The sequence below is a fragment of the Chlamydotis macqueenii genome, chromosome 1 (genome assembly GCF_036417535.1).
Source record: "Chlamydotis macqueenii isolate bChlMac1 chromosome 1, bChlMac1.mat, whole genome shotgun sequence".
NCBI classification, from domain to species: Eukaryota; Metazoa; Chordata; class Aves; order Otidiformes; family Otididae; genus Chlamydotis; species Chlamydotis macqueenii.
Window position 1 is genome coordinate 93059213 of NC_141556.1, and position 27702 is coordinate 93086914.

The 27702-nt window shown below is 40.9% G+C and overlaps 1 protein-coding gene across 1 annotated transcript; it reads left to right on the top strand.

Annotated features, from left to right (window-relative positions):
• Nucleotides 1-1051: 1051 nt before the first annotated feature.
• Nucleotides 1052-27458, top strand: DPT (dermatopontin). The gene is made up of 4 exons (XM_086761604.1): nt 1052-1350; nt 11041-11166; nt 20699-20806; nt 26057-27458. The coding sequence occupies exons 1-4, from the start codon at nt 1052-1054 to the stop codon at nt 26121-26123; spliced, it is 600 nt and encodes a 199-aa protein (XP_086617730.1). The 3' UTR covers nt 26124-27458.
• The last annotated feature ends 244 nt before the right edge of the window (nt 27459-27702 follow it).

Consider the following 27702-nt stretch of genomic DNA (forward strand, 5'->3'; position numbering starts at 1 on the left):
TTTGGACTGTCTTACCTATCAAAACATGTGAAACACCCACAGTTTTCTATGGGTCAAGTACACAGTTAAGCAAAGCACACCGTTCCACGCTCTCCTGAATAAGCTGGTTTCCTTACAAATAAATTACCTGAGGATGTGGCATATAAACACAATTCCCAGTGGCAAGCCAGGTTTGGAATATGCAGCACAGCAGTTCCTCAGCGGTAATAGTAGCCTCATGTTTTTAGCCTATGATAAATACAAGGTAGCTTTAAGGGCCTTGCTCAAAGATTTCAATAGGCTATGGTGACACATGAAGCTTATCTCATCGAAACTTGCTTATGTGCTTTTTGCTCACATTAAAACATCTGCTGAGTCCACAGTTTTACAGTGCTCACACATAGTTGTAGCAAAACCAGTTCTGCATGGAAGAAGCCGATCAATACCCTGCTTCTCAGGGTGGGCTGTTTCCACGCCAAGCCAGAGTGTTAGTCATCCGGGCTCCACCTCCCCTCCAACCAAACCAAAATATCTAAAGGATTTTTTATAACAGCAGCAGTGAATCCCTCCACATTGCTAAATTCCCTTCTTTCTAGGGACTGGCAGACTCATGTCATATGTATTTAGGGAAAAGAGGGTGGTGAGACACACACATGATCACATTTTGTTGCATGTTAATAATGATGGAAAATGGCAACTTCAAACAGAGCTTTACTTTCAAATAAAGTAGTTTTCAAACTTCTCTGCTGTCTTGAGGATTAAAGTGGGATGTCTGTGGCAGTTGTATGACAATGTATATCTTGCTCTATACAGTAGCTCTGCAGGAAGGGATCACAGCTGGTTTGTGGTAGTGGGAAGACCCTGCTCTTAGGGCCTGCAGACAAACTGTACTTGCAGAATTCCACCTTAAAAGCAATTGGATGTGTCTGTAACTCAGAGAAGGTTTGCTAAGCAATGACACATTGCACTTGGATCTGGAAGCATAACATCTGGAAGCCAAATGTTAGAAGCGATATAAAAGGGCCAGCCCAACAAACCAGTGGGGCATTTGTAAGCCAGGAACATCCTCAGAATGGACCTCATCCTCCTCTGTGTGTTCCTGCCTCTGGTAACAGTGGCATGGGGCCAGTACGGCGACTATTACTACGGTCCCTATAACTATGGAGATAATGATGAATGGGTCAACGTGTACCGGCAGGGTTTCAACTTCCAGTGCCCACACGGGCAGGTGATTGTGGCCGTCAGGAGTGTTTTCAGCAAGAAGGAAGGCTCCGACAGACTGTGGAACTATGCCTGCATGCCGGCAGCCCAGAGCCTCGGTGAGCCGACAGAGTGCTGGTGGGAAGAGATCAACAGGGCGGGAACCGAATGGTAGGACACCCCCAACCATCCCTGGAGGGCACAGCCCTGATATCCCCTGTGGAATGCGGGTGCTAATACTGCCGTCAGAGCAATGCAAATCTGTATTAATGCCATCATAACAGTGGCTTCACTGCCCTGAATGACTGCCTCAGACTCATTAATCATGATGCATGGGTGTGAGGTGATTGGCATCACATTTGCCTTCTCTGTAGCCATTTCTTGCTGGAGGGTTCCAGTGTGCTTTAGAAATGCTGTGTCATTTGGTCAGTCACAACCTCAGCTGCAAAGTGGTTCGGTCTTCATAATGTTGTTTCACAGATGAGGAAAATGAGGCATGAACCTTCAGTGAGGAGAAAATAAAGTCCCTCTTGAAAGGCCACACATGGTGACTAAACTGGGGAACAAACAGTAAAACTCCTCACTCCGTCCTCCTGTTCTTATCACTAGAAAAAAAAATATTCTCTATATAGCGCTGGCTTTTCTCTTTGTGTTTTTGTTACTAAGCTTTTTGGCTTAGGCCCAGTCAAAGGCTGTCTTCTAGTCAAGCTGGTATTACAGGAGCCAACAATCCACACTAACAAGTGATGATGGTGGCATATACATGCATGACAATGATAGCAGAAGATCGTATCAACTCCCTAATACAGTCAGTTTTGGTTAACTAAACATTATATTTTCCATCAACCTTAGAGGCAAAGGTGATCACATTTTATGGCCACAATAATTTCTAGAAATATGTATGGTGTTTCATGTTTAGGCAGCACATATCCAATATTTAATTATCTTTTGATTTTTTCATGAAACATGAAACAGTTTTGGAAAACTCAGAGTTTGAAATATTCTTTGGACAGAATGTAATGAATGTAAGAATATTTTCAAATACTTGAAATGGTTTTGCTCCAGAAATTGCAATGTGCTTTTTGTAGATTTCACGTTACATGGGAACAGATTAACAATGAAATGTGAAGCTTCTGCTTTTTAAATGATTCAAAATTTTGTTCTGAATTATTCATACTCTTTCATTTATCACGTGATACATTCCTATGGCTGATGCAATTGCTAAGGAAAAAAAGACTGACCCTAGACTTAACTTTGGAATAAGAACTGGAAAGAGGGAGCGCTGCAAAACAGGCAGAAAGAAGACACTGTGATAATACTGGATGACTTCTTAATTTTTCATACATTGATGTAATTTCTACTTACTGCATAGTAATTTTGAATTAGACCTTTCTATCATTCCAAATAAAATGATTACTCTCTTTCTAAAAATCCCTGGGAGCAATTGCTCAAGTTCACTTCTCACAAACAGGATACTGTGTAAGTATATACAGAACATTTTCTTCTGCTATCTGACCATGGGGCCACATTCATCACCATGCTCCATATGCTTAGCATGACTACATCCACAGTGTATTATCTGACTCTCATTTCCTTCACCTCTTAAAAAAAAATCTTTTCACTTTGTCTTCTTTCTTGTCTACATTTTTTTCCTATGGCCATCCTATCTTTTCTCCGAACATGTTTCTTTCCCAACCTCTCTTTAATATGTTTAACTCTGTTTCACTCTCTCTCCTAGCTTTTGGAGTTATTTTAGTTATTTCTTCCCTAGCTCACCTTTCCAGTTCCACATCCTTACATCTACCTGTCCTCTCTGCATAGATCTCCTTCTTTCTTTCCATTGTATTCTACCTATTTTTTGGGGAAGGGGAAGTACCCCAAAGTGATTATGGAACACATGCCCCTTTGCAAGGGTGAACTCGCGCTTCTAATTACTTGGGCTATTTCCATACATCTTAGCTAGCTGCACCTGGTTGTGTTCTACAGTTTTTTTTTGCAGCCAGGGCTGAGCTGGTTGCATCTAGAGTGCTTCATGGAGAGTGGCTTGCTGTAAGCCAGCACGTTCCTCGCTGTGCCCAGACACTGCTGCTCAAGAACTCAGCAGACTCATCCCAGACTGGAGTGAAAGCGTGGGCCAGCAGGCAGCCAGCCTGAAGTGTCTGAGTGCAAACTCAAACCTCAAATTAATGTGACAGCACGGATATAGCCTGTGGAGCCTTTGACAATCCCACACCTTCTCCCTTGGCAGACTTATTTCTCACAGCTGCCTCTCTTTTCTCTCTTTCTTCCACACCCAGCTCAGTGCTATTTGGAGCCATCGCCAATTCTAATGAGATTCACTCAGTAATCAAGTGGGACCACAGATATGAGCCACAGTCTGTACCATTAGTTCCTGCTTGGCCACCTCTGTTTCCTCACTGATCTCCTGAGAAACCAGTCTGTTGGTGAGCAATACATCACCCTCATGTCAGCTGACACAGCAGTCTGCTGGACTCACTATTCCATTTCCCATCCTGGTAGGATGGACTAAATTTTCCTTCTTCAACACTGCCTCACAGGTATTTTGTCTCACCTTGCAGATCACATCCAGGGAGATTCAATGTCTTGTATCACCAATACCTACAAAGCTGCCAAATTTTTCCTAAAATTTAAGCTACATTTCTCCCATTGTAACTGAGGCTTTTTGTACATTGCCCTACCTCCACTGAGTGATGAGAACAAGCACACTGCATCCTTTGTAAAATCTCTTTAACTTACCAAAGGTAACAGCTATGCCTTTCCCTCACCCATGCACCATCACCCATACTTTTGCTTTCAGGCTGAACATGTCTCTGTTCTTCTAGTTCTTCTTTGGAAGTTTTATATTTCTATGCTCTTAAGCAAGCACTGATCATATGTACAGCACTCCTCTGAATTCCCTACAGTTTCTGAGCCATGTCCCAGAAACTCTAGTCTGGCAGAAACACCAAAAAAATGACCTCTGACAAATGATGTTTATGGCGTTTCACAAATCACCACTCCTGACTGCTCTGCAGCTGCACAACAGAGACAAACCCAAGAGAGGTTTCTTTAGAAAAGACAACAAACCAAGAAAAGCTTTAGAGAGAAAATGAAGTAGGAATATAAAGCAGAGAGAAGAGTCTCCAACTCATTATTTTCTTTGGCTTTTAGCACTGTGGGGGGAAGTGGCAGAAGTGGATGTGGGGAGCATAGGGATGGGAGAACTGGGGGGACTGGGCAGCAGCAGGAAACCACTGGCAGAGCTGGTTTAGGTAAGTTTGCTTCCTACACTAATTCTATGGACTTCTAGGATTAAATCTGTAAGACTTTGCATCTTACAGATATGAAAAAAATTTTCAACAGAAAGAGGCCAACGACACAGATCCACATTAGGCATCTAAGCACGATGCCTAATTTATGACCTCTGTCCCCTTCCAGAGTCAATGGAGAGAAACAGGTACTCTAAAAACTGCCTTCTGGTGCACCCCATCTCTCTCCAGAAGCAGATTCATGAAGAGCAATCACCTCTGACAGTTTCCTAGCATTACCTACTGGCATTTCAGAATACATCTAACTAAGTGCTTCACTTAATAAATGCATCCCTGAAGTTAAGCATATGTGTACATGCACTTCTGAAGAGAGCATGTTCTTTTATTTTTTGCTGAATGGACATGAGAAACCTGCAAAAGTGTTATAAGACTCATGGAAAAAAAATTAGCAACAGATTGGATGAGATGATTCGTGATGCCTTCTCAGCTTCATTAATCTGTGTATATACTTAAAGTTACGTACATGTACAAAATCTTTGTTGAAGCTGTCCCAACACCTTACTCCTGTCCCTACTGTATCTGCAGAGGCTGTCTGCTAACCAAGATATTTTTCATTACTGGGAGCAGAATTGGTTCCCAGATAATTTGGAAATACTCATGTCTAGAGTAGGGATAAGTCTTCAGGACATCCTCTGATTCTACATACTCCGAATCATTTATATGCTGTGACATCTCAAGGAATCCTGCTTTTTCAGACAGAAAAAAAGCTTATGTTTTCAGATCCATTTGTACTGGGTGAAGTTTGATCTTGGTTAAATATTAGACCACCTAAGAAGAGGTAAGGTCTGAGAGACTGCAGGTGAGACTGTTCTTCACTGCTTCACTGAATACTACAGAGTTGTCTCTACAGACCAGTCTTTGAAACAAGGTACTTAAGAAAAAGTATATTGCCTGAAAGTGATTGGACCAAAGGACAGGGATGACACAAACAAATGAACAAAAGCTTGCAAGTGAAAGACAAGCAACTTTTCCTTCCAGGAGAAAATGTTAGTTTTGTACCACATAATACAGATGGAACCATGCCATATCCCCAGTATACTCCCAGTTACCCATAAGGCACAAAGCAGAAACATTTTCCGCCAAGTGGTATTTAATGCATGTTTATTGCCTCTTTTCCTTGTTTAGACTTCTGAGAAAGTCTAAACTGAGAAAGTGTTTGGATGGGACTTGGAACAAACAGATCTCTAGATTCTCCCTCCCCACTCCCATTCTCACTCTACTTTGCCTTCTTTTTAAGTGCACAAACACACACACAGAGCCTTCATGTAGGCACACAACCCTATTTCCCACAAACTGGGCGCAAAGGCAGCCTCATGAGCAAAGGAAGTGTCTGCCAGAGCCTCCTGTTCAGCGCTGGCAGCACACCACGGTACATCTGCAAGGAACTGTTTTTGTTCTCAATCTCCAACCAATCCCAAGTCTCAAATCTGAGGTTGTATTACCCAAACCCGAAAATCAAGCTGCCCTTTCAAAATGTTCCCATTTGTGCTGTCTCCACAAACAAGTTAATTTTCTTCAAAGCCCTAGATTTATGTTAAAGGGATAGTGCTACAAGCTCTTAGCACAGCTGCAATGGACTGAGTCCAGTGGGAGCATCTGAGGAGAAGAGGGGTGTTTCTGTATATAGGGAGGCCTCATCAGCAACTGTCAGGAAGAAATCAACAGGGTGAATAGGGCTTTGCCTTCCTTTTTGGCAGGGAGGGGAAAGAAAGTCATCGTTGACCACTAAATGAAAGAAAAATATAGCTGAAGATGATAGTGAGGTAGCCTTTGGTATGTGGAAGTCATGACAACACGTCTCACCACCTCACAACAGACAGTGAAGACTCCTCGTAGAAGTGCCCATTGGAGACTGGCACAGCCTAATCAAACAATGAAAAGTCATTCCCTTCATCTGAGTGCCAGCATTTCAGACATCCCAGGCCTGCCCTCAGCTACTTATCTCTCCCCACTCATCTGTACCAGACTGGCCGTTAAATTAACTTTCATCATGCAACTAACCAAATTACACAGACGGAGGACACTCCACAAAAATAACTCAGGACAGCAGGACAAGGCTTCCCCTCCACAGCTCTACCAAAAGGAAATTAGGTTTTGGATATTTGAAAGTAACAGGCTTGGAGAAATAACACTCCAGGAAAACAGTCTATCTAATGCCTCATTAAAAAATGCCTCCCACACTCTAACCATGGTCTTACTGGCTGCACGAGGTTAGGCCACCTCTCTCTATATGCACTCCAGGGAAGACCGCAGATTAAAGCACACAGCGTTATTTCTGTTGGGCCAGTTTGCTATGTCTGACGTATCTCTGTAATACATAGATTCATTCTACTGTGACAGCCTCTAGAGAGACAGCTTTAAAGTAATTAATGATGCAAGTTTTACAGGAGTCATCTGCCCTACAGCAAAACAGTGGGATTTTTCTGAAGTACATAGAATGACACCCTCAGGTTACCTGTTATAAGGAACAAATCACCCTTAATGCAGCACAACTCTGTCTATAGAGCTGTGTGTCAGACTCTACACATTTCCAGAGAGCTTCAGGGAGGACCATCTGGTCAGCATGGCAGGGGCTCAATGCAGGATCACAGCACCACTTACTGCATCTGGACTTGAGCTTCCCTGAGTGGACCTGTAGCGAACAGGCTTCCTCTTTGGGTTGTCATCCTCAGAACAACATGCTGCTCAGGCTAATTCCTGGTGTATCTGAGGGACAGGTGGCCTTGGAGACAGGTTTACAACACAGGACCAGCACTAGATGGGGCACAACACTCTGGGGCCTTGTCTAGCAAAGAGCAAAAATGAGATGTAGGCAGGATTATGAAGTGTTTCCACAATTGATGCCGTTGCTCAAAACAATTATAACTGTTGCAAGCAGTACTTGTCTTCAGTCTGGCAGGCAACTGTTTAGTCAACGAGGTACACACTTGGTTGCTGAGGCTATATCAAAGTTTGTTAATAATGTGGCACAACTTAGGTGGATCTGTAGGGGGAAACAGTTTGTGCATGGACCCAAAATCCACATATGCATTTTGAGTGGATTTGTCTCAAACCAGCTCTGTCTGGTCTCACAGATAAATGCTCATTTGCGAACAGGGAAAGCAGTTCGGACCAGAACTAAACTGGTAACATAGATGCATGCATTGGCTGCTTGCCATGACAGAACTCTGCAGCATGACGCTCAGTAACCAGTTCAGAAGAAGATTTGGCAAAGGAGAGGCTTTTCACAGCAACTGCAGTAGGCTGGGAAAGTCTCAGCTACCATATTCCTGTTACTACACAGAACTCCTCCCAAAATGAGGCTATAGAGTTTACTTACTTTCTATGAAACACTGCAGTCATTTCCAGCAGATGTAAACGAGGGAAGAGAAGGACAACTTCCCATTCAACAAGACCTGACCCTCACTATCACCAATCTTCCTACTCTTCCACCTACCAGCCACCAGCCAGCTCACCTCCTCTTCTCCCAGTACCAGATCCAAAAGGCAACTCTTCACGCATCGCAACTTGAGCTAACTAGAAAAACAAAACAATCTGTCCATTGCCAAGTTTAATCCCACACAGTCCCATCCAGTTTCTCATACTCTTCTGCACTCACCTTTTAAGAGGTATCTTCCTCTCTTCTTAGCAATGTCAGGATTTCATCAGTGAGGAGAACCCAGTGGCATTAACACTGAATACTGAATTATCCTGTATAACAAAAAGGCTACACAGTGGGTTTAGTGAAAAAGGCATTTTTTTTCACTCGGCCATAAATCAAAGTTTTTATTCACCATACTGATTTGCAGGATTTGCTATGACAGGAGCAGTAAATTCAACATAGAAGGAAGAAATCCTCACATATTAAGTGTTGTTTTCAGATTAGTGCATAAAGCATCTGACTAAAAAGGTATGTGGGGAGGAATTGTTTGTTTCCCTAGAAGAACTACTTTCTGCTTGTAGGAAAGAGGCCAACTGGGAAAAGGAAAGAGAAGAAAAGATTTATATGAGTTCACAAATAAGCACTCCGATTTCTGAGAGCATCTCTTCATTTTTGGAGGCATATCTGGATGTGCTTTGAAAATTAGAAAGATCAGGGGGAAAAAAAATTGTCTTATCTCAAAGCTAAATAAAAGCATTTCAATGTCACTATTATCCTTCTTTTGCAGAAACCAATATTGAGCCTGAATAACAGATTACTGGACTTTGTACGAGACAGAAGTTGAGAGAGAGAAGTTAACATGAGCTTAAAAGTGTATTTTAAATTTTACTTTGAATTTTTTTAAAATAAAATGTCAATTTAATTATAAGACATGACTTATGTCCCGTTACACTTTCCATCTAAGAAACTAATTTTTAAGGAAACTCTATTTTTTTTTTAAAACAACCTTTTCATGAGAAGATAGAAACATGATCAAATAACCAAACCTTCCTAAAACTTGGTGCCAAATATGTATGCATGAAAACATAGGCATGTTGTGTTAGTTAGATTTTTTTAATCCACTATAGAGAAAAGGGTCCATCAGCAACATCTCTCTCAAAATGAACCTTTCCATCAAAACTGGAGTGTGTTTAGTAGAGGTGTCAAGAAAATAAAAAACATTGTAGAGAAAAGACAATGGGAAAGAGGGCAGGACTTTCCATACTGAATGTCAGCACATGGGGAGAGAAAAAGAGAAGGAAGAACCTCCTGCAAAGACAAGTGTGGATAGGAATATCAGATGCTGATCAGTGGGGATGGGAAATTGCAGGGCGAAGCTGAGCAAAGGAAAAAGAGGAACAAAGCATTCCTGCTATTGCACCTATGCAAAAGAGCTAGAAAATCGCCCAGGGGCCCAAGAACTTGAACAGAGGAAATACATGTAATTGGGATGAGAGGTAGAAGAAGATGAAGAGACACAAGTTTGGTTCTAATTTACACTTACTCATGCAGAAAGGTGCTCATTTTGCAACAGGTACAACCACTCCCTGTATTTCTGTGTATCAACCTTTCTTCCATCAGGATAACACCAATCATCTGCAGCTATCCAATATGTTTACAGAGAGACTTAGCCATATGTTCCCATGGCCTCTGTGCCAAAAAAACAGAGAAACTTCCTATCAAAGTCCTGCTGAAATCCTCAGAGTGACAGCCAAGCTGCCTTACTTGGTGTGATACCATAGCAACCATAATCTCGTCTGAACAACAGAACACAGTGGAAGGGACATATGGAAGAGACCTCTGGTTCAAAGGAGGAAGCTGAAAGTTAGGCAGAGGAATTCATCCCTATACTGGTCAAAATCAATATGTTTTTCAACTTTTGCATCCAAACTCTTGAGCCTCACACTTTGTGAGCACCAACACTTGTATGTATACACAAGTTGATGACTTTCCAAACACCAAACTCTGTTAGATGATGTGTTTTCCCTTCTGTGAACTCCAGGCTCATCAAAATAAGCTATGAGGTCACTGAATGAAATTAGGGGAAGTTTTTGGTATTTTTTAATCATAAAGTTACTTCTGAAAGTGTCTTCTGGATATATCAATGTATTTGATTTTATGGTATCACAAGGAAGGTTCACTACAGCTCTAGGCTGCCAGTTTTCCTTGATGAAGGAAAAAGAAAGGAAAGGAAATGGAAGAAACTTAATTCCTGTAATTTTCTCCAATAGGGAAATAATGAAGCTAGGAGGGTACTTGAGACAATGAACACTCATGTTCTTCTTGTCCTTAGTCTCCAAGAAGCAAGCTATTCAAACTGATTATCACTTCAATTACTTTGGGTATCAGTGTCCAGATGCTTGTAGGCTGTGCAGAAAGAGAAGCATATATCTGCATGCTTAGAGACCATGTCTACTCTACTTGAAGGCACTGATTTACTTGTATGACAAAATTCCCAAGTACGTAGAAAGCATGAAGCAGCAGATTTATCTTTTGAGAACTCCGTCATAAAATTTATGTGAGTCTTATCATTTCATAACATCTGAGTCTCAGTTTTCCTCATGTGATTGTTACCAAATTATTATTTCATCATAAGCCTATAATGTTTTGTATTGAGTGTCTTCTCCTGGAGACAGGTAATTGAGCAAGAAATAAAATAAAATAAATTGATGAACTTGTCTTATAAAAGAGGTTCTAAGGCTTCTTTTTTTTTAGATAAGCAGTTGAAAAAATTATTGCAGTGAACCCCAAATGTTCAAATATCAAAGATCAAAGATAAAAGTATTAATGGACTGTTCTGAAGTCAGTTTTGTGATTTGTAAACAGTTGGGAATGTCAACATCAGAACAATTTTGGGGCCTGATTAGCATACCAGAATGATTAAATACTTTAAAACAGTTTAAATAGTTTTAAGTGCAACATAAATGTTAAGACATTATTAGTTAACTACAGCTGCTTTCTTATACAAAATGGTTACTTAATACACAGCAAGTTCATACACTGTTTTTCAATACAAAGCCAAACCCTTGGCTTCCACCCTGAATCAAAATTTTTAATGCTGTTTTCCAAAATGCCTGAAACTATGAGGGAATATAATATCATGTTTTCCTTATGTGTTCTCTTCTTTCTCAGGTATCAAACCTGCTCAAACAATGGGCTGGTGGCTGGTTTCCAGAGTCAGTATTTTCCATCTGTGCTTGACCGTGAATGGCAATTTTACTGCTGCCGCTACAGCCGGAGATGCCCATATTCATGCTGGTGAGTTCAAGCAGAAACCAAACCTACTAGCCTCTTTTCCCCAGCAGTCCCTATAAATGCCTTTGGCCACTTGGCCTGTCAAAAACCTTGTCTGAGAAAAAGTTAACTGTGTTTTATGGGGCCAAGCAAGTTATTTCCAGGCTGGTAATAGAACTCTTGAGGATCCATGGCTCAGGGAAGAGAACAAAGGCACAGTTACACCGAACAGGGTGACGCAGTAGTGAGCCCTAAATGAACAGGTCTGAGTACCAGTAGCAGTCTAGCTATGCTGGAAAACATGACAGAAGTCTCCAAAGTGGAATGACATTTCAAAGGTGGAGATACAGCTCCCACTATAAATCCAGCACATTTACAGGAGTAGGAGCATCTCTGCGCTATGCAATTTTGCCACAATGACTTACAGGAGTGAACATTCTGCCAGTTCCCTCAGAAAAAATATCCTCTGGCTGACAATTTGGGAGTTTTATAGTGGATAACAACTTGCTCCCTCTCTCAAGGCTGTTTGAAGAGCAAAGTCAAAAAGGTACTGATCATAGTCTAAACCTAAAAAAAAGGTGGCCTCATCTCAACACAGTACCACAACTGGTGCTGGCAACCTCACAGAGGCTATGGAAAAATGAGTTACCCATCTCAAGCTTCCCTGTGTCCCCAGGTGTGGTTCTCTAAACTGAGACAGAAGCACAGTCTGTCTCTGTGTGTAGAGAAAGCTCATATTGCTCCTGTCCATTCTGACTAACAGAACTCATGATTTTACAGGCCAGGGCTTAATAGCTGTTCTCACAGAAACAAAGAATAACTCACCTGCACTTAAAATAAATAAATAAATAAATGAATAAATAAATAAATAAATAAATAAATAAATAAAATAGGGGGGAAAGTCTGTGCTTGAATCTTTGTTTCCAGAACTCAGCTTTGAAGTAAACTTCCTACTGAGATGCAGATAAACTGTTTACATGTCTATTGGTTTTACATGTCTGGCTGGCTACTGGCCAAACACACCAGCAGTGCCTTGCTTTGCACCCTTCAGTCTCCTTGCAGCCAGGAGGAAAAGAAATGGTTTTTATTATTATTATTTTTAAATATTTTAAATGACAGGAACTCCGTAAGAAAGTTTTTGAACATTCTTCTGCCCCCTTTCCAACGTGCACTGCCTACAGATGTTCCCTGCCTGCGGAACTATTTACATACCTGCCCGGGCCTTTCCCTCTGAGGGAAACTCACTGTAACTTTTAAGCAGTTCTCCAGTCTCTCTTATTCCTCTAAGGTAGCATGCATTTTCAGAGAGACAACAGAAATCTTCTCTGACCTCTTTTGTTGTTGACAGTTCTGCTTCCCTCAGATGTCGTCTTGACAACTGGGAACAGCTTTGTCTCTGCCTTGCAAATTGGCATTCAGTAATGCAAATCCTAATGTAAATGTTTGAGGTTACTATGTCTTGCGTTTCCATGCCAGCTGCTCACGAACTCCTATACTGCCCTTCTATTTCCAACAGTGACAACACTCCATTTTTTATGTTTGGAAAAAAATGTCTTACACAGTTCTGCTGCTACTGTTGTTCCACGCAGAAAAGGCAACATTTCAAAGGCCGGTAAAGCATTTCTCCCTCTAAGCAGGGTCGAAATCCAATGTGCTCACACTCTTCTGCGAGGGGACAGCTGTAAAACCGCTGGGAAGTCCAGTCACCTGGCTTGTGAAAAGCATAGTTTGTGATTATGGGTTCATTATAAAACCATTTTGTACTCTGTATTACCAGACTCAGTCACTCCATCTGGAGCCCAGTGTGTTCTGTTCAAGCTACTGGCCTGTCTTGACACTTCCATATCCACTCTCACCCTGGAGAGTCTCTCACACAGTTTCTCCTACTTGAGAGCCTTGTTTGACCTTATTCTTTGAAGTACCTCCTTACAATTTATTTCTTCCAATGTATTTCAAGCTCTCATCCTGCCTTTGGAGTTAGCAAGGTAGACACAAGCTCTTTCTACATACAGTTATCTACATCAGGATGTTATGGTCCGGATGGACAGACAACTAGATAGGTAAAAACCTGGTGATTTAACAGGCTGAGAGGGTTGTGGTTAAAGGGCAATACTCTGCTCAAGTGCCCATTACGAGCAGAGCACTGTAACTAATGGTCTACCCTGGGACCCATCCTGCTTAATGTCTTTATCAAGGACTTTGAGGACGCAAGAGAGCACACTCTCACCAAGTTTCCATAGGACACCAAACTGGGGGGAACAGCTGATATGCTTGAGGACAGGACTGCTGTTCAGAGGGTTATAAAGAAAACCTTTCCAGCTCTGAGGACAGTGTGGCAGTAGAGCAAGTTGCCTGGTGAGGCTGTGCAGGCTCCATCCTTGGAGGCGCTCAAGACTTGACTGAATAAAGCTCTGAGCAACCTGGTCTGACCTCATGGCTCACTCTGCTTTGAGCACGGGGCTGTACCAGAGACCTCTTGAGGTTCCCTTCCGACAGTTACCTTGTGATTGCAAATAGGAGGACTCTTCTGCTGCAGGGCCCACACGATGCAGCTAAAGTATCTCTCCTCTCCAAACCAGCAGTCTTGTGCATATTATCTGCTGGGAATGGTTTCTTTTCTATTTTATTCACTTTACCCTGCATAGACAGTGTTTGGGAGCGTGCTAGTTGTTATGGTAAGGTATAAACAACATGAATTGCAATGTGATAGCATGAAATCCCATGCCTTGGACCCACTTTTACTACTACAGATGTGACTTCTCTGAATTGTTAAACTTCAGCATACAGCCACTAAACTTCCCATTCTCAGATCTCACTCACAGCTTTATTTCCATCAGCACTTCCAAGTATTGTCACAAAACCTCATTCACACATCACACTTCTGGTCTGTATCCTGCATTCTGTTTAAGTTGCATTTGACAGAGAAACTGTGTTTACCAAACAATCTGCAAAGCAGTTCTGGGCTACCAAGGGTAGGACCTCAAAATGTATATGTGTATAAGACATAACAAAAATGTGTGTGTGTGTATACAGTATCATTATTTATTACAGTTTCTGCCCCAACCCATAATGGTATTTATTCTGTTCCATAAACTAGCTGTCAATAAACTATCTGTGGAGAAATGGCTATTAACATGCTGCTGACTCCTATTTCTTGGTTGAAGCAGCTTAATTTCATGCAAAGGCATCTATTATGTATGACTATGTGGAAAAGTAATACCAAGAAAATAGGTAATGACTATGGTGCCTCATGGATCATGTGTGTCACACGGGAAAATCCATATTCAAAGACCATCCACATTGCAGGATTTCTCAGCAGCTTTGAATTTTAATGTGCAATGAATCCTTCATTATGAAACCAAATATGGGCAGGAAGGCATTTTTAAGAAAACTGACAATACTGAGGCATAACAAAACACTTTGTTTTAAATTAGCTCTCACGTTGGGTATTTGATCCCTTCCTCTTCCAGTTGTCTCTCTACAGGGCTCTCTGGCAAATATAAAAGCAGTAAGACAGCTGATCCTGATGCACGGTTTCTCTTGGTTCTTCTTCTTCAGTACTAGATTCCTCCTGAAACGAGCTGGTCTTTGCTACAATTAATACAGGTTTTCCCCATGTATATGAGCCATGCAAATGGTTTGTTAGAATTTGACCAGGTTTTTACAGTTGGAACATTCCTGTGTTTTTGAGCCCTGCTAATACTTATTGGAATACTAATTTATGACACCATCATGCTGACTGAAACCCACAGTGAAATATTTTGCTTAACTTAAGAACAGTCTTAAGGACTTTGCTTGGTAGCATCTATATCCTTTCTCTTAGAGCCCAGCAGCTCTGTTTCACAGCTCATCTTCTTATCATTAATTCCCAGTTCACTTGTACAGTAAGCCCATACTGCAAATAAATATATTAATCTTTTCCAGTCTCATAGTTTTGCACTTGCTATTTGATTTTTTTTTTTACAAGTACTTTGTTTCCTTCCTCACTATGCCAAGTTTTGTAATGGATTCTGCACATTTTTACCATACTGAAAATAATTAACATTCCTCACAGGAGGCAGAAAAGCTCCTATTATTTTACCTGGCTAGGGAATGCTACCACAGTAAAATAAACTGTGTGCTGATTTGAACCATAAAGGAAGCAAATGCATCACAGATGAACAGACAGTGTTATTAAGTGGTCCCATTAGAGCTCCGATTTTTCCCTTTGCCAGGAAATTGAAAGCTTGACTCCATAGTCTCAAAAGCAAACACATGTCACAGAGCAGCCCCAAGTCTGCACAGACTGTTTACGACTGTTTCCCCTCTCCAAATAACCAGCAGTCCAAGAGCCAGAAGGTCTGTCTGGAGCTCTGGCTGCTCTCTGTCACAGTGACATTGTCCAGGCAACGATTACATTTTCCAAGAGTTATGGGGCTTGTTTGTTTCCTTGACTCAACCTGCCACCTGAAACTGATGAGATCCTATGCAGGTTTCTCAGAGATGACCAACAGCAGAGATATAAATCCAGGAGGTGAACTCAGAATAGATGTGGTGGAAACATGCACTTCTGGGCAACCCAATTCCCCTCTCCTCTTTTTTTTTTTTTTTTTAAAAAAAAAGGGGGTATTTAACTGATTTTTTTTTTTTTACATCCCAGTAAATACAATCTGACGCTTCAATCTCCAGGACCACCTTCCAGAGACATCTTGAGAGAAACACATTTGCTTAACATTGGAAAGCTGGCTAATGTTATTTCAGACATGTGTTTCTTGAGAAACAGGCCTAAGGTGCCCTGAGCTCTCTGCTGCTGCTTGCGTCTGTATTGCACTAGCTCATGTAGGCCTCCAAGAAGAACTGTGGTCCCACTGTGTGGGCCTCATGACTCCTCAGCCCTGCGAGAGTTTGTGGGTTTCACTACAACAGAGTAGGAACAGAAGGGCAGTGAAGTGTCTAGGTGAATCTATCATCTCAGAGCTTGGAGCCTGAACTCAATCCAGAAATGTACAGGACATGGCCATATGAGAAAACTGCTCATCTCTAGAGCAGTTTCAGGACATCTCTAATTCCCTGGCAGCGCAGCAATCTGGAATCTATAGTGGGAGCATTGGTAGGAATTTATGTAGACAGTTTACTAAGACCTTCTTCAGCTTTTCAGCACAGTGTGCTTCTTAAAAAGGGATGCCTGCTGTCTTCCTGCTGGAGGAAGAATTGAAATTAATTGAAGAGGCATATAAATCCCATGTTCACTGAAAGTAACATGCAGGCTCATGGCTCTTGACACAAAATGCTCCTTTAGGAGAGTCATATTCTTGAAGCATTTGTAAATAACATCTGAAACAGTAAGGCCATTCAGGGGACACTCCTTGTCCTCAAATATTAGAAAGTTAATGTCAAAGCTTATGTTTCTCTCTTGAAATGGAACAGCTCCTTCTTTTGGCTGTGGCACCACTAGAGGAAGAGTTCAGCAGCGTAGAAGAAAATGAAGATTAAAGAGGAGCAATTCATCTTGTTAGCAGAGTAGTTGCACAAGAAGCGAAAAGTGCAAGGCACTCTGAAACCTTCTAGCAGGGAATAAGTACATTCAACAGTTGAAGCAGGATACCACAAGCTTTACCACTGACTGTCTTTAGTATTTTAAAAGACTCATTTCTTCTTTCTGCTTGATATCTGAAGGCAAGGCATACCCACAGTTATCATTTACATATCTAAGAGGTGGGCTGCACAATACTAATAAGGCCATTGGTGGGACTTGATCTTCTTATCAGTAAAAAATAGATTTATAACTATTTCTAGAGTCAATCGTTAAAAGAGTGGTAGGGATCAGTGTAGATTAGTACAAACTATTCTTGCAAAATGAGTAACTCTGTGTTTTCTATTAATCTCTAACATAGTAATTCTTCACCATGGAAAATAAACAATATTACTACTTTCAGACTAAAATAATAACAATAGTAATCTTGTTAAAGATTTAATGCCTTTTTTCAATACATTTCTTGCCCTGAGCAAGATTTATAGGATTATAGTAAAGTACATCAGACAAACATGGGGATGGGTGGAGCGATGCAAACCACTCAGAAGATAAACCATCGCACATCAACTCTGTACCAGCTAAAAACCCCATTATGAAAATAGCTTTTCCTGTCAGGTTTTCCTGCTCTCTCCCACACATGCCAAAGTACTTACATCCCTTCTCACAAGCCTTTCTTTCCCAGTCTTCAATATAGAATCACCTGCTTTCTCCTCTCTCGGCAATGAGTTTCAAGTCCCTTGGGCTCAAAAATCATACACCTGATACTAACCTGAAGTGGATTTGCAAAGCCAAAGTAGAATTCCTCAAAGCTGAAGTAGAATTCCTCTGGTTTTTTGTATTAATTCTTGCAAATAGGTCATGGACTCCTTGATGGTCCAGACTGCTGGGGGCAGGAAAAGCCTCACCAACAAGGGCAAAAGATCTCTCTCACTTATTTCATGACACCTCTCGGGTATAAAGCATACCCTGCCACAAGTGGCTCACAAATGCTGCCACAGTTGTAAATAAATTACCTATCTGTAGGACCCTGGTAGGTGATTCACAGTTAATATGCATTAGAGAGAAAAATATTTAGTATTTTCAGTTAAGCACTTCATAATAACATTATGCACCAAGCTACAACAAATGCAGAGGGAACCACTGTCCTGTGCTGGGCAGATCACTTTGAGAAGAGCCTTAACGGCTGAGTTAAATGACCTTTCTCCTCTCTGTGACAAGAAAACCAAGTACTGAATATCCGTAAACACTAGACCATCTCTCAGTGCAGGTACATTTTGTGTGACTTATCCCCAGGATTACAAAATGGGGATAATGAGAAAGGCAGGGTAATACTAGAGAGCCCTGCTATATGGACAACCAACTGCACTTCCTTCTAAAGGATACAGCACAATCCAGATGACATTGAGATGCATGGGCTAAAGGGAACAGTTTCAAAAATGAGTACAGCAAACATCAAAGAGAACTGAGTTAGACAGACAGACCACACAGACCCAAGTGAACTTGAACATTGCTGTTGCAGCACTATTTATAAATTTTTTTCTCCAGAACAAAAGGAGTCAGTAGGCATCTGTCTATGTAACAAGATAAACTTCAGAGCAGCTCAAGTCCTCATATAATTTACTTTCAGTAATTGCATATATTTGCTTTTTGAACATTTGTTAGTGGAGGAGCCTTAAGAGGCTGAATGGTAATGTGAAGAACTTAGTAGAGAAGGAGGTGGAGATGACAGCAGGCAGAAAGAAAAGAGAGGGAAGCTAAGTGAAGGCTCCCTATTGCATGCATTCACTTCAGAATAACACTGTCTGCTTCTGCAAAAGATCTGTGAGACCCTTCACAGTAATTCAGGAGCTTGTCATCAAATTTACTTTTCAACTTAGAGGCTCATGAAACAAGTTCAAAGAACTGACTCTCAGTTCTGACTCTGAGAAGAGCTGAAAGCAGCTTTTTAACCTGGTGTTTTGCGCAGTCTCATCTGCCCAGCACATACTGCTGGTCAAGATTACAGAACATTTTCCTTGCTGAATGCCAAACAGATGCTATGAAACACATTTAGTGGAACATATATAAACACATGCCTTAGTGTTTTCTCATAGTAATAGCCCAAAAAAGCCCCAAAACTTGGAGATGATGGGGGAATGCAAAATTAAATCCTGGTCCATAGCTGGTCTTCATCCCACATGTTTTAAAAACCTGCTATGACCCAGGAATCTTTGAAGATGCGCTATCAGACACTCAGGCTACAAATCAGTAAACTAAATCTGGGTACTCTCCTCTAGCAGAGAAAGCAGCCACACTACTAAACTTTCTTACCTTCCAAAAAGGTGTCCACATTCTGCCTGCTAGGAACGGTACCTACCATGTGCTAACTCACAAACTGTGTCTTGGAGGTATCTGCTGAGTCTGTGCTAATTGGTGTGGGCTAAAACTGTCCCAGGGATTATTCTAGAAATTTACACATGTAGGCAATTAATAGTGCCCAGAAGCTTGTTTGATGATTGCCATGGTCAGAGGACAGGAGACACAAGGACAAGATAAGTTCAAAGAAGTTGACTGTCGGGACTTAGGGATCTTATAAGGCCATGCTTGAGTTTCACACTCAGTCCCATTTTTTATCTGTCAGGGAACAATGATTTGTTAGGAATGATGTTCCAACTGAATTGTGTTTTTCTTTCACTTTCAAAAGCTGAAAATGACCTGGAATTGAGTCACATCTGCTTTACAAAGAAGACGTAAACAGCATAAGAAGAGGGTAAATGAAGTGACCAAAAATAGAATTAAAGTATACAGAGAGTGGTGGCAATTTCATGGGATTTTTGTTATAGTAAGTAGCTCTAGGAGAAAGCAGCCTAATATTCCAGTGTCCCTCACTTTTCAGGTAAACTTTCAATTTCTGAGTATTCCAACAGTTACTGGTTTGGGTTCCAAATAACCTCAAAGCTTCTCATTTTAAAAACTTAAAACTATCCCAACAATTACATTCCTAGTGAATAAAATATTTAAACTTCTGCTCAAATCCCACTGATTTAACAAAATATAAAGAAGCACATGAGTGCTTGGCTGGGATGTGCTAGGATCACCTTCAAGCATCATTCAAGTACTGCTGCTAGGTTGAATTAAGTCAGAAAACTGGTTGTTGTGATTTCTGTAAAGGCATCTTAATCCTGTTAGTCTCAATAGGAGTCGAGCTCTTCATTTCCATGGGAATAGCATGTCCCTTACAGGGAACCCAGTTCTTCCCTGTGCCGCTTCGGAGTGAAGCTGCCACAACTCCACTAGCAATTCTCACGTAAAATGCTGTAATACAGGGAAAGATTGAGTGCCAGGTTTCCATTCCTGACCTCTAACATAATGTTGACATAAAGTACTGGTCAAGGTCCCAGCCGCTTCCTGCATCTGTTCATTATCTGTAAAATGTTTGTAAAACCAAGTACTGTATTACTTGCCTATTTCCCAGGGAAGCAGTAATCATAATTTGATTAATAAGTGCAGAAGCACTTTGAGCTTCTTAGATAAAATACACCGCACAAACATTGTCCAGGCCAATATTTTTACGCTATAAACTAGGCGGAAAGTGGAAAGAACAGAGAGAAACGGATTAATTGCTACATTCATTTAATGTAATTCATAAATGGATAAATGCTTGTAGCTATTTGACTTGGCAACATTTACAGAACTCTACAGCAGCAAACCAAACAGACTGACAAGCAGCCGGAGCAAATCCCTGCAATAAAGACATAAGTAGTAGACAAGCTTTACATTCTTGTTCAGGCTGCTTTTATCCCAGAGCTGTAGAGGTATATACATATAGTACTCCAACTTGCTGTTAACTGTTCTGAACTTACTGAAATTTATTCAAATACCTACATGAATTAGCTATGTAGACGAGAAATGCACTCTTATAGGTCAGACTGTATCTTGTGGTGCTATTAAGAAACAAGAACTTTCAAAGAAAGAGCAAAAATCTATTATCTGAGTTGCATTCAGTCAACAAAACTTTTCTATAAGACAGTAAATTATTTTATCTCCTTTTTCCTTAATCTAAAGGTTAACAACAGAATATCCAGGACACTATGGAGAAGACATGGACATGATGATGTACACTTATGACCATTATATCCGTGGGGCAACCACAACTTTCTCTGCGGTGAACAGGTTTGCTTTTCATCTGTTTCACTAGAATTTTTTTTTTTTTTAAAAAAAAAAGGTTTTCCTTTTCTATTTCTCCCAAACAGTGCATGGCTACACATCATCTGCTGTAGTACTCAGCATCAGGCTAGTACTTCTGAGGACGAAAGTTCACTGTGCATGTGGCTAGTTGTCCAGGGTAGTACATCAGGAAAAGTGCATCTTCATGCATAAGGGGATCATCTGCTGTGTCCATCTGAGTAGTGAAAAATATAGCAATGGTAGGCTAAATCTGAACTCCACAAAGCTTAATAGATCTTCAGTATTGTTTCTCACCTACCTCTGTTAGAGCATTTTATCTAACCCAGTAAAAACTCACCCTGGAACACCCTGTCATTTCAGGGGATGAGAGACTTATTTTGGCCCACTTTTCTTTGCAAAGAAGTGGGGAATCTGCCAGCATGCAAAGATAAGAACACACAGACTGCAATCTGAACGCTGTAAACTGCCCAATCCATTGCAACACAGCTCTAACAGATTTCAGGCCACACCAGGAATTAGGGTAATGCAGTGCACATTGATCCCTTTCCAGAAACTGAGTTCACTACTTTTTCTTGATGAGTCCTGGTTATTACGTGACCAGGCCCTGTGAGGCCCTATGGCTACTGAAGTTGTACTTGGATCTTGATTCTTTCCTCTTGAGCCGACCTCTAATACATCAACTGTGAGCTATTTCTTTGCTGATGTTTTTTATCAGACACCTCAGCCCAGTATATGAAAGCATTTGTTATCAAGCACAGCACAGACAGCAAGGCAAAGTGTGCTCCGCTGGCCTATCGTTGCCAAGACTGGCTACAGGAGAACACAGAGAGAAGGAGTTTAAACACACTAACTTTTCAAGTTGTCTCTAATAAAGTTTGTCATCCTAAATGGTTCTTTGCAGCTGGTTGAGGCAGCATAGGAGCAAAAAAAGCTATTCCCAGTCCCAGTCTGCTAGCAACATGCACACATGCAGCTGGTCTGTGTAAGCATGCTGTAGATTTTGAAACCTCTTTTCATCTTCAAGCACGTTCAACTTGCGTCCAATACTATTTAGCCCAATACAGGGAACATTCTTGAGCTAATGAGAGGCACAAAAAAAAAGCCTTTGAAGGTATTTTAGTTTAAGCTTTCCTAATCACTTCAAATAGTTAGGTATTTTTAGACCTTTTTAATAAACTTGCAGAAACCATATCCTCCCTTCCTACTCCCTAAGACATTGCATCACTGGGGTCACTGCTGATGCACAGATATTTGAAAGAGCAAATGATGCCTCTGGCAAAAGCTGTAGAAAGTTTAGAAAGGTGGTACCCCCACATCCTCTTCTGTAATCATGCTCTGTGAGTTTCCATGCCTGTGTATCAGGAATAAATGAAGGACTTGATGTTCAGCATCAGAGGTTTTAAATGTTCATCTGTGGAGAACAGATTTGAGAAGTGATTAATATTTACATTTTTCCGTTCCATTTTAAATGGGTCAAAAGGGAAAAAAAAAACCAATTCTCTATTAAGCAAGAGAAAAGCAGCTGGGAAGAATTAGCAAAGACTTGAAGTATCTCTGGGAACACATTTGGGAGTGTGGTGACAATGCTGATGCAAACAGGATGACCTATGGACATAAGTAAGGGAACATTTGCAGGGAAAGGCAGTTATCTTTTGGTAGACAGACTGATACAGTCAAGTTTCAGAGATGGACATGGGGTATGTGAAGCAGGTTGTAAACAACAGAAACTGCCCACATAGACATGCTCATTGTAAACACTTGGCAAAATAGTTTCCAAAAACTAAAAAACTAAAAAAAAAAAAAAAAATTCAAAGTAGCTTCAGCCTGAGCTCTAAAACATGCTAAGTGATGATGGCATGGCTCCCTCATGGAGCCTTGTTATGAGGCTGTGGTCTGGTTGGGTCGGTCTCGAGTCCAGAGAGCACCACTGGAGCATTCACAGCCCAACCTGCAGAGAAGAGCTTGGACAGGGAGGTGGAGATTCTCGGACATGCTTGGTAGGTGCCACAGCTAATCCTTCACTGCACAGTATAAAAATACCCCATGTAGACCGTCATAAGCTCATTCCTTTTACAAAACTGTTCTCAGTTCCATTTATTTGGGTGATCTGAGTAGCTGGTAATTTCTTAACTGCTCAGACATCATCACTGAAAGACAGATCGACACCCTGGTATCCCAGCAGTAAGTACATTTGAAGAGCCTGGACAAGCTGGATATCTGCTGAGCTCAGCTAAGCTAAATTATAGGGTATTTTAGGTCCCTAATAAGTTTCATATGACCGAAGAAAGAGGATTTTGTCAAACTCAATATGAAGAGGAATTCATCGAATTTTTTTAAACTGAATTGGAAACAGATTATTTGGCAATATTTGGAGATAAAAGATATTTTCCATATAGTATCAAAAATTCAAATCTGACAGCACAGGACAGCTGGAGAGTAAAAGTGACAATTCAATGTTGGCTCCTCAAGGCAAGGAAAATGCATGAAATTAGCAATTTGCAAGGGGACACCTATAAACTGGTGTTAAGGATCTGCAAAGGCAAGTTCATGTCTATTCTAGAGTACAACACATAGGGCAATTCCTGACGGTATCTGCAACCCCACTGGAAAACTTGTAAGGGATCTACAAATTGAAACAGGATGATAACTATTGAATTAAAGACACAGCACCTATGGTGCAAAGGAATTGCCTGTATCCTGAAAAGCTGGTCATATATGCTTAAGTTCAAACACAAGTAATGCAAAAAAAAAGATATATTAAGACATTAAATGCATAAACCTATTGGCCATCAACCATGTGCATATATGCTAAAGTGTCTGCACATTCAAGCTTAAATTACAATTTCAGAAATAATTCTGTTCTAATATTTTAAAGTATGTTATTAATTCAGGCAACTAAAATACATTTATTTTCAAGAATTTGACTTTTAACTTTACAATATCCCATTTTAGAAAAATGACTTGACCTCTCTGACAACGGGTGCTGGTTTAGCAGACCTTAATTTTGAATTTTGACCCATATAATCCTGTAACCCACATGAGTCACCCTTTTTTTTTTTTTTTTTTTTTGTCCTTCTGGGTAGTTCAGTGACCAAAAGAGTACTGATTGTCTTTGAAGAGCATGCACACAGTCCAAACGAAGACTTCCTCAAATAAACATAGAAATGAATCTTGCATTTCATCAACCTTTGGTAACAGTTTTATGAGGCAGTAACAATTGAAAGCATTCTAGGAAAGGCCTAAAGAAAACCAAAAATAAACACTATATAACTAAATGTAGACTTGCTGATGAGTATGAAACAGACCCAGTTCAAAACAACGCTCAGCATAAACCAGTGAAGTAGCATAGTAAATTTCCAATTAAAAAAAAATCTCAGTTAATGAAAGCTGACATGAGATGCTTTATACCTACAGAGAAGTTAAGAGTTAAATTAATCTTATTCCAGGACAGAGTCATCTAGTCAATGAAACTGTGTAAGAGCAGTTAATACCAAAATTTGGGCTCAGGTATCCCAGCACATCCATAAGAGGCAGCAGGTTCTGCACCAGTTTCCTCACTGTTTGGAGCAGGCCAAAAAAAAACTAGGAGTGTGCAGCGGTCTTGTAAAGCAAGCAACCACTGCAGCAGTATTACCTATCCTATATGTCACGGTTTAACCCCAGCCAGCAACTAAGCACCACACAGCCACTCACTCACTCCCCCCAATGGGATGGCAGAGAGAATCAGAAGAGTAGAAGTGAGAAAACTTGTGGGTTGACATAAACACAGTTTAATAAGTAAAGCAAAAGCCATGCATGCAAGCAAAGCAAAACATGGAATTCCTTCACTACTTCCCAACAGCAGGCAGGTGTTCAGCCATCTCCAGGAAAGCAGGGATCCATCATGCGTAATGGTCACTTGGGAAGACAAACACTGTAACTCTGAACATCTCCCCCTTCCTTCCTCTTCCCCCAGCTTTATATGCTGAGCATGATGTCATATGGTGTGGAATATCCCTGTGGACAGTTGGGGTCAGCTGTCCCAGCTATGTCCCCTCCCAACTTCTTGTGCACCCCCAGTTTCCTCACTGGTGGGCTGATGTGAGAAGCAGAAAAGGCCTTGACTCTGTGTAAGCAATGCACAACAATAATGAAAGTATCTCTGTGTTACCAACACTGTTTTCAGCACAAATCCAAGACACAGCTCCATAATAACTACTTCAAAGAAAATTAAATTTGCCCCAGTCAAAACCATGCCTCAGGTTTAGGAGATAACTATTATCAGAATCCAAACTTTCAGAAACCTCTTGGGAGTACTACCCATCATCAATTTAAATGATAGCTGCCATCTACAAGGACTGTACTTCAGACCTAAACTCCTGTTAGCCAGTACCAAGCAGCCTAAATTGAACATTTGCTCCACAGCAGGATGGTATTTGATCCTCTGAACTCTTGCCTTTTTGTCAAGCGAAAATCTAACACACAATAAGTTAAGGTGGAAATTTGCAGCCTATCGCAGCTATTGGACACTAAATCACTGATCTGCACTGTTGAATCCTGCTGCTCCAGTCATGCTCCCTACGAAAAATTGTTAGTAGGTATCATATCACCGTCCCCAGAGAGAATACAGACATCCAATTACTCACAAAACAGGAAGAGCATAAAGTCTCCTTACACTCATAAACATTACTCTGCCTCACATGTGACTTGTAGACATCAAGGATAAAAAGTGAATTTAATTTCTCTCACTATTGATTCCTTCATATCTTTAATAAAGGACACCAGCAAGAAGACTGAGTAGTGGAATGAAAGTGAATTTTGCTGTGTGGATAACTCCTCACTTAGAAATAGCTTGAAAATCACTCACATATTTTACTTTGTACACATTCCTGAGCAATCTGTCACGATAATAACTTTTGACAGAACCATCCTTTTCTTCTTGGTCACTGATTTAAAGTCAATTTAGGATTGATCACCATCAAGAGCCATTGTCTTCTGAAGGATACTCAGAGACCTAATTACTCAGAGAGCTGATTTTCTTACCTTGTAAGGGAGTGTGAAGGAATTATAACTATCAGATGTATTTAACCTCCTTCCAGCCCATAAAAACACAAAGGACTCAGAGGAAAGTCAGCTAATGGCAGACAGATGCTTTTGCTGCCACAACACCTGGTGCAAAGTTATTCTTACTTGTACAGTCTTATCCTCTGCAGTTCTCACTTACTAATGTCTCTCTCTTGTCTCTCTTCCACGCAGGGATCGTCAGTGGAAATTCATTGTCTGCAGGATGACAGAGTATGACTGCCCATTTCAAAATGTTTAAAAAGATCGAGTGTACCCAACTTGGAAAGCTTGGGGACAGAGAGGGTGGGATGACGCTCAGTGATTACAGGAGAAGGGCAATTAGACTCACAAAAAAAAAGTACCAAGACACATCAGCTGTCTGCTGAAGACACAATTCTTTCCCTCTGGAGCTATTAAATAAATTGCCAGCCCACATGCTTGCAACAGCAATTTTTTGAGGATTCCTTCAAGCTGCACTAGCAGTTGTATCCCTCAACTAAAATTGCTTATGACATACACGTTTATGATGCACAAGTCTATGACATATGCAGTTACCCTTTTTATATACACATATAGCCATTCTGAACACATACAATTTTTTTTTCACATAGCAACATTGTGTAAATTGCTTCCCAGCACAGTGTCTCGGAATGAGGTGGAAACATACTAGAAGCTTTCCAACATCTGCTAGACTTCCCTTGCACTTGGAACCAACCTCGTGATCCCTATCAGCTTTTCAGTGCTTGAATGTGCTTAGCAGCTGAAAGTGGCATCAGGAGGTCTCCGACGTGCCGCATCTGGCGCTACCTGTTACAGCCCTCAGCATAACTGTATGGCAACAAAGGTCTGCCTGCACAGGGGACTTCCAGGTATTTACAACACTGCAAAGATGCTGATACCTGATTAAAATTAGAGTAGGTCCACCAATAAAAACAGAAGCCTAATGCAGCTTTTCTGAGAGTCTCTTTTATATTGTCTTTAAAGTCTCTAATGGCGTAACTAGCCAGGAGCTCTGTCCTGGGCAAACCCAGGAGCAGGTCAGGCCACTCGTGCTCTCAGCAAACATGTATACTGCACTTGTCAGGAGCCTGCTTTTCAGGTGGATTGGGTTTCCACTTTGGGTGCCTGTACAACATCCATTTGCCCTTGGTAATATATTCTTGACTTAGAATAGACAAAGCTAATGACTTAAGTGACCTCAGTTCCTCCAACTTGCAGATCTCACTCTCTGTAAAGAATAAGCTGACCGTGTTTCAAGACTGCACAGCACTTGCGCAGCTGTAATTGAACAAAAAAGACTATTGATCTCTTTCAGGAAGATCTGAGGTAGGATTTTTGCTCTTGAACAAACCAGAAATTAGGGCTCAGTTTCTTAGCTGATGAAGTCAATGGTAAACTTAGCAGTGGCTTCAGCAGTGCCGGCTAACAGCCATGATGACCCTGTATACCAATTCAAGGTTGTAAAGCTTCATAGGAAACAGTGGTGTCAGCCAGTCAGTTTCCGTGTTCCAAGCATTTTTAGCATATTTACTAGCATACTCTCAAGTGTGAGCATTAAAACTACACTTGTTCAATAAAAGAATAATAGGTTTTGTGTTGCTGTAGCCTTGTTCTTTCTTGATTTTACTTACACTAGCTTATTACTATGCACACACACAAAAAAAACCCCCTTTGTCATTCTCAGAAACATTGATGGTAATTACAGACCTTCTGTGAGAGACAGTTGCTGAAACATGTAAATAACAGTGGGAAAGAGAAGAGAGACCTAGAGATGCTGGAGAAGCTTGTTAGCTGACACTAATAGACAGGCAAAGGAAGTCAAGAGAGCTCCAAACAGG